We start from the raw sequence: 15034 nt of genomic DNA on the forward strand, positions 1-15034 counted from the left end.
CAAGGTGCCTTGAGTGTATGTAAGGACATTGGCGTGTCTCAAAAAACATGGCCGCCATCGGCCAATGAATTTTGAGCACCAATTAGACAAGGTTAATGGAGGCCTATCGGAATGAAACTCGGTGAGCATGTTTGACACGTGGTCCTAGAGGACTGTAAGAAATTTGAAAGAAATCGGCCACTAGTTGGCGCTAAAGAGTTTTTACGCCACTGTAATCACGTAGTGCTTAATAAATACACACAATATTGATATCATTTGATAGGTCTCCACATGCTGAACAACTTTGCCTCTTGGACCAATGCTGTCAATCAAATTGTTCATTAATTATTCTTGAACAGGTGAAAAACATACTTTTGCGAACTAGTCCTAGGTTTTTCGCCTGATCGAGGCCAATCCAGTGCAGTAATATTCTCTGGAGTCTTCTTGTCAATAATTATCGAAAAAAAGTGGAACTTTATCCTTTGACTTGCCATTAAAGGATTATTTATGAAATGGGCGTGGCAAAAAATAATTCAAAGCCTATAACTCATAAACGAAAAGTCTAATTTATACGACCCTCATTGAGCACATGTGACATATGACTTTTAACAATCCTGCCAAGTTTTATCTTGATCGGACGATAGGTGGCGCTGTAATTGGCAAAAAGCTGCACACCATGTATTTTCAATGGACTGCGTTGGCTGTAAATGGGCTTTTCCATTACTGATGTAACTGCATATAGGTTACAAATAATGGAGTGAGTAATGTGTGTTAATTGAGCAATGTGACATAAGTGAGTAGTGTGATGCAAGTGAGCAGTGTGACGCAAGTGAGCAGTGTAATGCAAGTGTGCTGTGTGATGCAAGTGAGCAGTGTGACGCAAGTGAGCAGTGTGATGCAAGTGTGCTGTATGAGGCAAGTGAGCTGTGTGATGCAAGTAAGCTGTGTGATGCCAGTGAGCTGTGCGATGCCAGTGAGCATTGTGATGCCAGTAAGCTGTATGATGCCTGTGACCTGTCTAATGCCAATAAGCTGAATGATGCCAGTGACCTGTGTGATGCCAGTGAGCTGTGCGATGCCAGTGAGCTATACGATGAAAGTGTGCACTATGATGAAACTGAGCAGTGTTATATAAGTAACCTGTGTAATGAAAGTGAGCTGTGTGATGCAAGTTAGCTGTGTAATGTAAATGAGCAGTGTAATACAAGTGACCTGTATAATATAAGTGAATAATGTGATGTGCACTATAATTGTTGAAAAGATATATAAACCATATATTTCCAATGGATTGCATTAGCTATAAGTGGTCTTTTTCATAATTGATCTAGATGCGTAAAGTCTAGAAAACATCAAATCTGTTTCCACATGTCTTTAAAAGCCTGAAAGGCCCTAAAGTCTTGAAAGGCCCTAAAGTCAAATTGATCATTAATTATTCTTGATCAGGTGAAAAACCTACTTTTGCGAACTAGTCCTAAGTTTTTCGCCTGATCGAGACCAATCCAGTGCATTAATATTCTCTGGAGTCTCAATGACAATAATTATCGAAAAAAAGTTGAAATTTTGATTCAGGGTCCTTAAGGGGCCCCAAAACGTTCGGACTGGGCGGAGCCAGTTTTACTAAAATGGCAATAACTCAAGAACCAAATGAGCTATCAACACCAAACGTGGGACACATGTGAAAGACGTCAAACTGAGGTCAAATGTCAAAAACCGCGGCGATTGGCCACTTGGTGGCGCTATGACAGAAAAATCACTAAAAACAGCTCTAACTATGCGAGTGTTGGTCCGATTGACTTCAAACTTGGTGTGCAGTGCCGCCATCGGCCAATGAAATTTGAGCACCAATTAGACAAGGTTAATGGAGACCTATCGGAATGAAACTCGGAGGGCATGTTCGACACGTGGTCCTAGAGGTCTGTAAGAAATTTGAAAGAAATCGGCCACTAGTTGGCGCTAAAGAGTTTTATGCCACTGTAATCACGTAGTGATAAATACATACACACAATATTGATATCATTTGATAGGTCTCCACATACTGAACAACTTTGCCTCTTGGACCAATGCTGTCAATCAAATTGTTCATTAATCATTCTTAATAAGGTGAAAAACCTACTTTTGCGAACTAGTCCTAGGTTTTTTGCCTGATCGAGACCAATCCAGTGCAGTAATATTCTCTGGAGTCTCAATGTCAATAATTATCAAAAAAAAGTTAAAATTTTGATTCATCGTCACTAAGGGGCCCCCAAATGTTCGAACAATGGTGGAGCCAACTGTTGCTAAAATGGCAATAACTCAAGAATTAAATGAGCTATCAACACCAAACTTGGGACACATGTGAAAGACTTCACACTGAGGTCAAAAGTCAAAAACCGCGGCGATTGGCCACTTGGTGGCGCTATGACAGAAAAATCATTAAAAACAGCTATAACTATGCAAGTGGTGGTCTGATTGACTTCAAACGTGGTGTGCAGTGTCTTTGTTCAAGTTGCCTTTAGTGTATGTAAGGAGTCTCACCTCAGTGTGAAGAGTTTTTACGCCACTGTAATCACGTAGTGCTTAATAAATACACACAATATTGATATCATTTGATAGGTCTCCACATGCTGAACAACTTTGCCTCTTGGACCAATGCTGTCAATCAAATTGTTCATTAATTATTCTTGAACAGGTGAAAAACATACTTTTGCGAACTAGTCCTAGGTTTTTCGCCTGATCGAGGCCAATCCAGTGCAGTAATATTCTCTGGAGTCTTCTTGTCAATAATTATCGAAAAAAAGTGGAACTTTATCCTTTGACTTGCCATTAAAGGATTATTTATGAAATGGGCGTGGCAAAAAATAATTCAAAGCCTATAACTCATAAACGAAAAGTATAATTTATATGACACTCATTGAGCACATGTGACATATGACCTTTAACAATCGTGCCATCGAGTAGTCGAGTAGTGTGATGCCAGTGAGCAGTGTGATGCCAGTGAGCAGTGTGATGCCAGTGAGCAGTGTGATGCCAGTGAGCAGTGTGATGCCAGTAAGCTGTATGATGCCTGTGACCTGTCTAATGCCAATAAGCTGAATGATGCCAGTGACCTGTGTGATGCCAGTGAGCTGTGCGATGCCAGTGAGCTATACGATGAAAGTGTGCACTGTGATGAAACTGAGCTAAGTAACCTGTGTAATGAAAGTGAGCTGTGTGATGCAAGTTAGCTGTGTAATGTAAATGAGCAGTGCAATACAAGTGACCTGTATAATATAAGTGAATAATGTGTTGTGCATTATAATTGTTGAAAAGATATATAAACCATATATTTCCAATGGATTGCATTAGCTCTAAAAACCACTAGATGGCAGCAGAGGATCCCTCGTTGGCTCATTCTATTCAGCATCTGTTTTTTCCTAGGAATTTATACATTTTAAAATCATCATTTGTTAGGTCTAGGTTTTCTGAACCACTTTGCTTGTACAATCAGTGCTGTAAATCAAATCATTCATTAAATATATAACAAATATGTATATTTAAAAAACTACTTTTGCAAGTTCTATAGGTTTTTACTTAATGTCAATGAAATAAGTTCAGTAAAATTCCTTAAACGCTTGAAACCCGGGAAATGCTGCTTGCAGCTTTAATTAGGGTTCAAGCGCGAAGCGCTGGAAACCTATTGTTTTTGTTAGGATTTTTATTATTATTATTATTATTATTATTATTCCGTTATTATTATTATTATTATTCCGTTATTATTATATATTATATATATTATTATATATTATTATATATTATTATTATTAATGCCCCTCAACGCGTTTGTGCCCATAACTCCTAAACCATATGTCCAAATCTCAAGTGCTTTATATCATTTGAAACTTAAAAAACATATATATCTCCAATTTCATTTTGCCATTAAAAATTTTTTCGCTATAGCGCATTTTGTCCCAAACCTACTTTTGCGTACTAGTCCTAGGTTTTTCGCCTGATCGAGACCAATCCAGTGCAGTAATATTCTCTGGAGTCTCAATGTCAATAATTATCGAAAAAAAGTTGAAATTTTGATTCAGGGTCCTTAAGGGGCCCCAAAACGTTCGGACTGTGAGGAGCCAGTTTTACTTAAATGTCAATAACTCAAGAACTAAATGAGCTATCAACACCAAACTTGGGACACATGTGAAAGAGGTCAAACTGGGGTCACAGTTCAAAAATCACTAAAAACAGCCCTCTAGCGCCACCAACAGTCCAAAAACCCAATTTTGTGCTGACTCATAAGGCCTAGAGACAAAATTCCTGCATTATCAGAATCAGAATCAGAATCAGAAAGGTCTTTATTGCCAAGTATGTTTTAACATACGAGGAACACACACACACTTACACACACATTTACACTCATTTACACACACACTCACTCACACTCGCACACTTACTCACACTCGCACACTCACATACTCACTCGCACACTCACATACTCACACACACTCACATACACACTCGCACACTCACATACTCACACACACTCACATACACACTCACAAAGTTTTGAAAATGTTTTAAGGCCTTAAACTCCCTAAAGGCCTTAAACGCTTGAACCCGGGGAAATGCTGCTTGCAGCTTTAATTATTATTATTATTATTTATTTATTTATTTATTTTCTTTTCTGTTTCTATACTTCTGTAAAGCTGCTTTGTGAACAATGTGAATTGTTAAAGTGCTATACAAATAAATTGAATTTTAATTTAATGCATATATCACTCTGGAACAGGGTAAATCTCGACTCATCAGATCACATGATGTTTTTTTCATAGTCCAAGAGTCCAGTCTTTATGCTCCCAGCAAATTGAAGCCTTTTTTTAAGATTAGCCTCATTAATACAGTAAGTGTTTTTCTCAAGGCTACAAGCTGTTTTTATTTACTATTTTTTACTGTATTTATTACTATCTTTTTCACAACCATCTTCTTACAAGGTTGTTTAGGATATGAGAAACTACCCCCTGCATTTTTTAAATAACTTGTCGCCACCTGAAACATATTAATAACTACATTAATTATCCAATGGAAGGCTCTAACCTACTTGCTTAGTTTAATCCAGGTGGCAGTATATGTGTGTGTGGAAGGAGCACACATGTAACCAGATGCATAGTTTTTGTCTTTGTCTGTTTACCAAAAGGAAAGGCCTAGTGCTTTAAAATTAGGGGAACTTACATGGAGCTACATGTACAGGCAGGTTGGCAGAATAACTACAGTTCAGGTGGATGAAAAATGCAGTCAAGCAAGATTTCAGTTTAGCCCCAAAGGAAGGGTTGTTTCCAGCGGCTGACTCTTAAAAAGGAAATGAAGGCAGAACAGGACTTGTTTGTGGATTCCATTAGGAGCCATGGAAAATATTGTTTAATATCTTTACTAAAGTAAAGCATTAGCCGTTTTATATAACGGCTATATGTGTATATATATATATATATATATATATATATATATATATATATATATATATATATATATATATATATATATATATATATGTGTGTGTGTGTGTGTGTGTGTGTATAATCTCCATAAGATATCTATGCTGATTCAAAGCGTATTCTGCATGTTTACATTTTTTACTACTAACATACTATACTACTATGTTATTGATGTTAGGGACCCTAGAGGGGTGACAGATAGAAAGTAACGTCTACTAGATTCCACCCTTAAAATGAACCTGTGGAAGTAGCATCTTGTAAACAGAAGGTAACAAATACCATGAAGCAGGGAAAGGGGGTTGGGCTTGATACAGCCAATTAAATTTCTGCAAGACAGCACAGAGTATAATCTACAATCATTATGCAGAGTGCAGTAAAGGTCCTCACGCTTACAGTTCCTTACGGTGTCAGTAATCATAGAGCTTAGGCCAAGTTCCTTTGCCATCTATTACCAAAGGCACTGGAACTCTAAAACCGAGGATCTGGAGCCATGGCTGTCACAAATTTCCACTACATAACTCGGATGAGCAGCGGTTTTAAAGTTTACATCCTAGAGGGTAATTATTTTGTACCACATGGTCTAATTCTTTACTTGTTTTTCTGATAGCAGTTAATGTTTTTGACAAATGCTTATTGCATTGTGCACAACTGAAATTACTCAGAATTTAAAGGAATTTTGTTATTGTTTATTATATATATTTTTTGTTTTAAAAGTTAAAAAAATTAATTTGAGTAAACTAACTAATTTATTACTGTTTATACTGATGTGATAACTATACAAGTCGGTGATATAAGAAAGATAATTATCTTTTATTTCCTACGTAACTTTATCTTAGTCTGAAAATATATGACATATGTTAATGCTGTTAACAGGCAGATAGCCAGTGTTACATTTGGAAGGTCTGTATTTTGTCTAAGCATTCAAGGATAATAATCCTCCCTCAGGCACTAGAAATCCACGGTGTTGGGAGGTGTGGTTTTCACCCACTCCTCTGTCCTCTAACAGACCATGTCAGTCTGTAACACTCCACAACACATAAGGGAATATATTTTATATGGATTCCTATATGTGAGGGTACTGGTCATGTGCTCTTTGTAAAGATTGTTTGATATTTACAATTATAAAGCTGTTTTTCAAATAGATGAGTTGTGAATGTCAATTTCATCTTTCATATGAATGTGTCACTTTTTTCTGAATGTGTCACTTTCTTTGTTATCATCAGGCTGAAATAAAACCACGTTAAAACATGGGTAGTATGTGATAGTCTTTCTTTATTTCAGTTTGTGATGTATCATGTTGATTGAACATAGCAGATTGAAGTAGCAGTTTATGGAAGTGTTTTTTCCCACAGTTCTCTTATCTTTGCCAACAAGGGAAAATTCTCTACTGGACAAAATTATTTCAGATTGTTACAAGACAGTTATAACTTTTTTCATGTCGCCCATGGTGTATTTTGCATTTATTTGACCCTTACCGTTAGTAGTGAGTCAGATCGGGTTCAAGCATAATACTCATACATCCAGTATGTCTTGTTCTGCAGCTTAACAGAGTTTAAATTATTATGATGGCATAACAATGTTTTCCCACAATTAGATTGTATTGGTCATGATAACTTGAAAAGACTCTAAAAATTAAGATTGTTGTTAATATATCTAACTAATATATATATAACTTGCTTTCATTGTTTGTCCCTGGTTAGGTAATGATGACTGGCTCATCTGTCTGTTACACTTTAACATACACACTAATTTACATATTTTTGATTTCCATACATTGATGAATAAAACACATGTAATATAAGCTGTATTTCTGTTATCTCAAAGGTCAGCCACACCTGAGGAGTGAGGACCGGTTCCGTCATATAACCAGTGACAGAATCAGAGTGACTGCTGCTCACCCATTCAAACATAAGCAAAGTTCAGAACAAGGACGAACACTGGAGGAGAGGTGCTAAACAATAAATATCTAATGCTATTATAAATATCTAATGTTATTAAAGTAGCTGTCCACAGCTGTCCACAGACAAGAACCAAATTCCTTGTGTGTGTCAAAACACTTGGCCAATAAACCTGATTCTGATTCTAATTCTGATTATCCAACGTCTTTTATGGCAGCTAATAATAATGACTTGGTTTCAGAAGAGAGAGGGCCCAAAGCAAGAGGCTGGTCAATACTGACAGGATGGCATCACAATTCAACGTGCCTGAGAGTCCTACATCCACCTGGAGCCCCAAAACAAGTCCGGCTCACCTTAGCTCGAATGCAGTTATAGATGAGCCAATTGCCCTTGTCAAAAAAATGCCCCTGGAGACTGATAATAAAAAAAAAAATACTGCAGTACGACAGGTAATCACTTTCAAAAAGCTGCATTGGAATGAAAATGATATATATAGTACATAGTGAAATAACTTAGTATCATTTTAACAACATTAAACATTAAAGTAGACACACAAGCAGACCAGAATACATACAGTTCAATTCTTTTATTATTTTAATTAGATTAAAAACCTAGTCTGCAAAATATTGGACAACAGACATCAGACAATCCTTTGCATTAGATAGTGAACATTAGACAATTGTACTCTGGCTATGAAAATTAAAGATTCATATTTATATATCCAAATAATCAATATTAAACATACTACAAAATATTTTATAAGGCATTGTAAAACATTATCAAACAATATGGTAGAAGATAAATTTAAAAAATCCTGGAGGAATATTTCAGGAACATAAAGCTTTCCTTTTCCCTTTGACCAACACTCAGCCACAAACTTCATGTAAGAATCAAATAACCACTAGATTAATTATGGCAGTGCATTAAATAAGAACATAATATTCATTTCTTTTTTCAGCATCTTTCCAAAAGCCTTATAATTTTACTTATCTCCATCTATGAGATGCAGCAGAATGCATGATAGGTATCAAGCAAGACTGCTTATGGGGGCTCAAACAGGCCTTTGCTTGTTCAAGATATGTAATCCAGCCTGATTCAGGATGAAATGTAAGCAATGGGTGGAGGAATGTTGTCAACAAGTCCCAACAGACCACTGTTGTTATTGATTCGTTGGTGGCATTGTGGATGAAGGAACTCTGAAATCTTAAGCTAGCTTTTATTCTTGAAAGAAAATGCACCAAATAATCTGCTACAGAAATAAACAGCTGTTAATTCAATTGTATCATTACCACTATGAACATTTCTAAATTGTAACAAACCATACACTTGCAGGTTCGTCCCTCTGTGATTACATGTGGCTCATCAACAAAGTCAGCCTGTATGCCAGTAGCCTGTTGCAAGCACTCCCCTGGTATGTACATAAGAATCCATCTGTCTTTAATGGGTAGTTTCCCCTTTACAATATTTCTATTTATTCAAAGTCATTTTAAAAAATCAAATACATTCAATGCTTTGATAAATACACACCAGTACAATTTTAAGTCTAGTTTTAAACTCTGTGGCCAAAGGCTTTTGGACACCTGACCATCACACCCATATATGGGCCTTTTCCAACTGTTGCCACAAACCTGAAAGCACACAATTTTATTATATGCCTTTGTATACTGTAGCATTGCCATATCCTTTTGCTGTAACAAAGAACAAACATGTTCCTGCATGCCAAATCCCTGATGCACAGACTGAGGTGCATGAAGTCATGGTTGGCCAAGGTTGCTGTGGAAGAACATGAATGGCTCACTCTTAGAAACACAGAAACTCTTTGGGATAAATTGGAACCCACACATCTTCACCTGTCTGTGCTTAACCTTACTAATGCTCTTGCCCTTTTGGCTACAGGAGCATTAGCAAGGGCCACAACCAAACTCCAAAATCTAGTGAAAGCCTTCCCCAAAAGAGTACAGGTATAGCAAACGGTGTACTAAATCTGAAAGTTTCTAAAAGCAAATGTAAATGGTCAGGTGCTTATAAACGTTTGGCCATATAGTGTATGTGCGATTGTAAATCTTATTTTGTGTTGGTTCCCATTGTGCAGTTATAACGCAGCACAGTTATGATAATGTTGAGGAACATTTCCAGCGGAGCCTTGGGGTGAACTATCAAAAATGTTCTAAGCAAATCTCTATCAGCGTGTCTGTGGACGACCATTTTGCCAAGGCTCTTGGAGAGAAATGGCTAGAACTCAAAGCATCCTCTTCCGCTTGCAGTTCATCTTCCATACAGTCAACATCATCTTCATGTTTAACCAGTAATCCCCCTTTCATCCACTCATCTGGTTATGGCCATAGCCCTAAGCGAGCTCGGGAAGATTGTGCCAGCCCAACTGCAGCCCCTCCAGCATGCTGTTAGGGAAATAAAACTGGAGGAAAAAAAAGGTTTTCAAAGTGTATAATGGACTTGAGAGTTTTTCACATAGAACTACATTATGCATGATTACTGCAGATAAATAAAATGGCAAAGGCATGCAGTTAAATAACAGAATGATGGGATAGTGATGCAATATTGAGAATCACTATAAAGGATCTCTGTATGGGATTTTTTTTTTTTACAGGATCTGATCACTATGCATTCTAACTTCATGTACTGAAATGCATGTTATAATCAGTTATTTTATTACTTTTTTAGTCCTTGATTGCACTGATAATAAATAATAATATTATTTGAGTAGTATGCCACCACAATAATGTAGTATGTGCCTGTAGGTCCCATAGTCAAATAATGGTACCATTAAAAAAAGAACATAAAGTTCTCAAAAGATGGCGGCTAATATGTTGTTTTTGAAGATGATTGAATGAATTAATAAATGTGATGGGTTGGGTAACGTTTGTATCCAAAATTTGTTTTTACTCGACTGGTGGCTCATAAATATGCTTAAAAGGGAACTATAATTCTTTCAATTTATGAATTAATTTATCTTTGGTTCACTAATAACATGAGCATGTGGTATTACAAAATGCCATTTTCTTATGAACTGTAGCTATAGAGACCTTTATATGTCAACACAAACACATACAAAACAAATTGCAACTGTCAACTGATCTGATTTGAATAAATATATAGATATAATAGAAAGGACTCAAAATACAAAAAAGAGTTTTTGATAAAACAGTATCGTTTAGGTTCAGCATGTCTTCTTGTATGTACACTGTTTTGTCACTTGAAACCATTCTTACTCATAAAAATGTGGCTTAGCAATGGACTTTTTTTGTTGTCTGTCCTTTTGAAGTGTGGACAATTTAAGGCTAAGGTATTCCTCATGGGAAAAGTATATATTTTCATCATACCTTCTTATGCACAAAACATTGAAACTTGAAGTGGATGGGCAGAAGAAGATACAGCAGAAGTCGTCCACATTGGGTCCCACAACTGTGAGCCAAGAACAGAAATGTGTGTAAGTCTGTGCTGATGATATCCTCAGATTCTTGTTCTTTGGCTAATGTGATGTGCTGTCTGATGTCACCCAACCATCTAAAGTCAAAATTTGATGTGGTTTGTCATGTGGTTCAGTAGCTGTCTATTAGTGCTGTTTTAGGAGATTTAAAGTAAACTGGCTGACACTTTCTCCCAAAAAGTGTTTGGGTTTAATATTGTAATGGAGATTTGGCTATTTGATTCTCTAAATTATTGAAACAGAACAAGATTGATCATCAGAGTACATACTAGTAAACATTTAATTGCCACATTTTAATGAAACTGTAGGGGGGTGTCAGGCTTTCCATTTGGTCTTAGTCTTGTGAGTGTTTCACATATATAAGATTGTTAAAAACCTGTGGGTATTAATAAGGGTATAATTATGGGCAACCATTTCACGAAAGCTCCCTACACGTTCAGTCCTTATAATGATTTTGCTTCCAAAGGCAGTGAAACACTGTTGTGAGTGATGCAAGACAGGACAGGCAATTTTTATGCATTACATTTATGCTATGCAGACACCCCTATCCCTGTCCTACATACCCCATATATTTATGCAGATGCACCCATATTGTGAGCATTTCAATCATCAGACCTTAAGCATGCATTTTACTTCCTAAAGAGGAGACTGTTGGGAAAACCACCCAAAACAAACAACTGACTGACTGTAGAAAAGCCTGGAAAAGCATCACAACAGTAGAAACCAACAAAAAGTCAATACGACGCAGCCTTGGGTCAGCTATTGCACCCAAGGGACATGCAAACCGTTGTAAGTGCTATATACTTTACTTCAAGGTTATTCTGTTCATATATCTCCTTTTTCAAAGGTGATTGTATTGCTTCATAAAGGAAGATGTGCTATGCATTTTCTTGAACAAAACTGAAAACATATTTCAAATGCTTTTTTATTATTGTGCTGTTATTTTTATTTTCACAAATAACATTTTTAAAGACTGGGTGTTTTGGAATTCATATAAAGGAATTAAGATGATTTCTAATGGTCTTTCAACCCTAAACAACTAATTTTCTCTTTACATTCAATCAGGCATGTATGTCATGTGGAAACTTGTACAGTTACCTAACAAAGTCTACTGCCAATATGTGTCATGTATTGGTGGAGTAAATGTGTCTGGGAACAAGGCCAGGTACCACATTAACTGGCTCAAATCAAATTGTTGCATATGTGCAAAATGATGTTACAAAAAAGATTCCTACCCAAATTTATAACAAATAACTGCAAACCAAGCAATAAGAATTCAAAATAAAAATTTATTAAAAGGCTGTTATTATGAATAGCATGGAGTATGATGGTCTAAACTTTCAGAAAACTTTCACCAAAATTTTGCTTCTTTGTTCGAAAGTGTCGTTCCTTAAGGTTAACTAACAATGTTCCTCTAGCCCTTTTCTAATTTATAATATTATTTCATGTTTTGTATTCAAACTTGGTATTCTCCAATCATATTTTCTATTGGCCAGGGGACACAGATTAGTTAACAAAACATAAAGGTTTTCATTGAACAGGGAAAAGCAGTGCATCATGGTATTTACAAAAATTGCATTCCCTGTAGTCTCTGTAGACTAAGGAATTTATTTGTTAGGGGCTATGTCTCCATATGTTTTTTTTATGTTGCTCATCCCTGGCTTAAAATAGAGTAAAACGAATAACATCTTTTCTGTTTGTGGCCATTAACTGCTGCTATGACACTGTGGTATTCCTGACAGAGCACTAGGTAATGTTTACTACAAACCAAATTATATGCTACATTATTATAAAGGTAGGTAGCTGGTTAAGCTAAGCATTGTTGGAAATTTAACAATTGCTGGTCTAACACTTTTTCAGCTATATTTCTTACTTTGTTAGCTACTAACGGTCCAGGTAGATGACGGTATGTCACCATTTAAGTTGGAGCAGCAATGTAATGTTTTACAGTATATTACAGTAAAGATTTCATGGACTGCTTCCTTCAGTTGATATTTAAAAGTATTCAGTTGTTATTCTAGGCTGTTGCATTTTAATGTTATGCCAACATTGAGTCACGATATATTTATGTATTGCTTATGCATTGTAGGTGTACAGGTTTACTGTATATTTAAAAAGGAAAATATGTCCATTTTTTAGTGTAGTGTATTGCATGGTAGTAATGAAATTGCCTTATTCAGCTGTGTGTGTTGTGTCTGCTTATTTTCCTGTCCAGACTTTTTTGTTTAAATTTAAGGGGCTTTAATGAACAATGATGTGAGTGTCTTTCTTCTTGCATAAAGTATAGAAGTCTTAAAATATAAAATATTTAGAATTATTTACTATAAATAGTGTGTCCCATTTGTGGAAATAAAATGTTGCTTTACACTGTGCTATAGCACCACCATTAGGTAGATAGGGCTCATCTATCTTGCCTGTATCTGGAGGAGTAACACAGAATGGAGTAATACAGAAATTTTCATGCTTGTCAAGTTTATTTTTTGCAGATGGCTGTCTTGGGGGAATTCTCTGTCATATTTATTTTTTGGACTTGAAAAGCAGGAACATATTTATATTTGAATTTGGGGCAATTAAATGTCACAGGGTATTTATGTTTGCGTTTATAGAAAATACAGACCATGGCATGAGAGTGGAGTTTATATTTTCTTTTGGAGCAGTTTTCTGACACCAGAACAAATTTTTTTTCTATAACTGTGTATTGTATAGTCAAAATGTGTTAGGAACTTGAGTATGAGCATTATTAGTGTTTGGTGCGATCGAAACCCACAGCAACTTGTTATTGGCTGTATGCCAGTGGTGTAGTCTAGTTTTTTGTAGTGAGTATACTCACACTCGCACAGGTTTTATCAGCTGTCAATTTTCAATGTACATTTAAGAGTGAACAATAAACATTTGTTCAGTTCTATCACCAACACTCTTTCATTGCAGAATATTATGAACTGAATGAACTGGTAGTTTACAAAGCTTTCCAAATACATTTGTACTCGGGCATCTGAGGAGCGCATTGCCTCCTTGCTTATGTGGCAGAGCGATGGCTTCTCAACCACGTTTTCTGTAATGTCCGTGTCATCTGCTGCAGCTGAAGTGTCACCCGAAGCTGCTGTAGCTTTAGGCGCAGGCTTCCAAAAACACTCAAAGATTGTAGTTTCAGTCTGCTTTCATTTCATATCTTCTTTTACATTAGCCAAAAAAGACCGCCAAGCAACTAATTTTCCCCATTGGTAGGTGACGTCAGATCAGGCCACAGGCCACGGAAGCCCCAATGGTCCAAAAACGTTAGTGATTCGCAATCGCAACCACAGTCTGTGTTCGCAACACAGACGGGGTGAATTTATGAATGAAAGCTCTGTCACAAAATGATATTGTTACGTACAGTATCCTCACGCTTTTTAAGTGGGTATACGGAAATCCTTGGCCTTTCCTAGTGGGTATACGGCGTATACCTGCGTATCACGTAGACTACACCAGTGCTGTATGCTTATCACTTGTGTCATGCTCCTTTATCAGGGCATATAATAGGCTGTTCAAGATCTAGGGACGGCGCTGGTCCAATGAAGTTTTCCAAATACATTAAGGTGAAACTCTGAAGCTTCATATCCAAAGTTTTTTCTATCGTTATCAATAAAAGTCTATTGTCGATAAATATCGATATAGTTTTATCACCCAGCCCTACCATAGCATCAGCCTTGACGCAGCGTCTTGTTCCATTCTCAAAGAACCGAATTACATACGTAACCTGGTGTAGTTTCATCATGGAGTGATATTTCATATTTTGAGCTGCCTTAAGTTCTAGTATAAGTCGTCTTGTCAGTTACTCAGCAGCTAATGTCTAATGTCTTTTACACATTTCTTATCTTTATTAATCTTGTCTCTAATCTGGCTTTACAAATTTGATGAAGAAATTAAGTTAATTTGGGCTCTCGATTAGAAGTAAATCATTTTAATCTGTGATTTGAATTTCAATCTAAATGTAATCATTCACTCTCATTTTCTACCACTTATCCGAACTACCTCGGGTCACGGGGAGCCTGTGCCTATCTCAGGCGTCATCGGGCATCAAGGCAGGATACACCCTGGACGGAGTGCCAACCCATCACAGGGCGCACACACACTCTCATTCACTCACACACTCACACACTACGCACAATTTTCCAGAGATGCCAATCAACCTACCATGCATCTCTTTGGACCGGGGGAGGAAACCGGAGTACCCGGAGGAAACCCCCGAGGCACGGGGAGAACATGCAAACTCCACACACACAAGG

At 36.8% G+C, this 15034-nt stretch overlaps 1 protein-coding gene across 1 annotated transcript; it reads left to right on the plus strand.

The window, feature by feature from the left end:
* The first annotated feature begins 5783 nt into the window (after positions 1 to 5783).
* On the plus strand, positions 5784 to 10199 carry vgll4l (vestigial like 4 like). The gene is made up of 5 exons (XM_060882211.1): positions 5784 to 5980; positions 7248 to 7371; positions 7563 to 7770; positions 8654 to 8732; positions 9414 to 10199. Exons 1-5 carry the CDS (start codon positions 5914 to 5916, stop codon positions 9725 to 9727), a joined length of 792 nt encoding a protein of 263 aa, XP_060738194.1. The 5' UTR covers positions 5784 to 5913; the 3' UTR covers positions 9728 to 10199.
* Positions 10200 to 15034: the final 4835 nt, after the last annotated feature.

Source organism: Tachysurus vachellii, chromosome 11 (assembly GCF_030014155.1).
Source record: "Tachysurus vachellii isolate PV-2020 chromosome 11, HZAU_Pvac_v1, whole genome shotgun sequence".
NCBI lineage: Eukaryota > Metazoa > Chordata > Actinopteri > Siluriformes > Bagridae > Tachysurus > Tachysurus vachellii.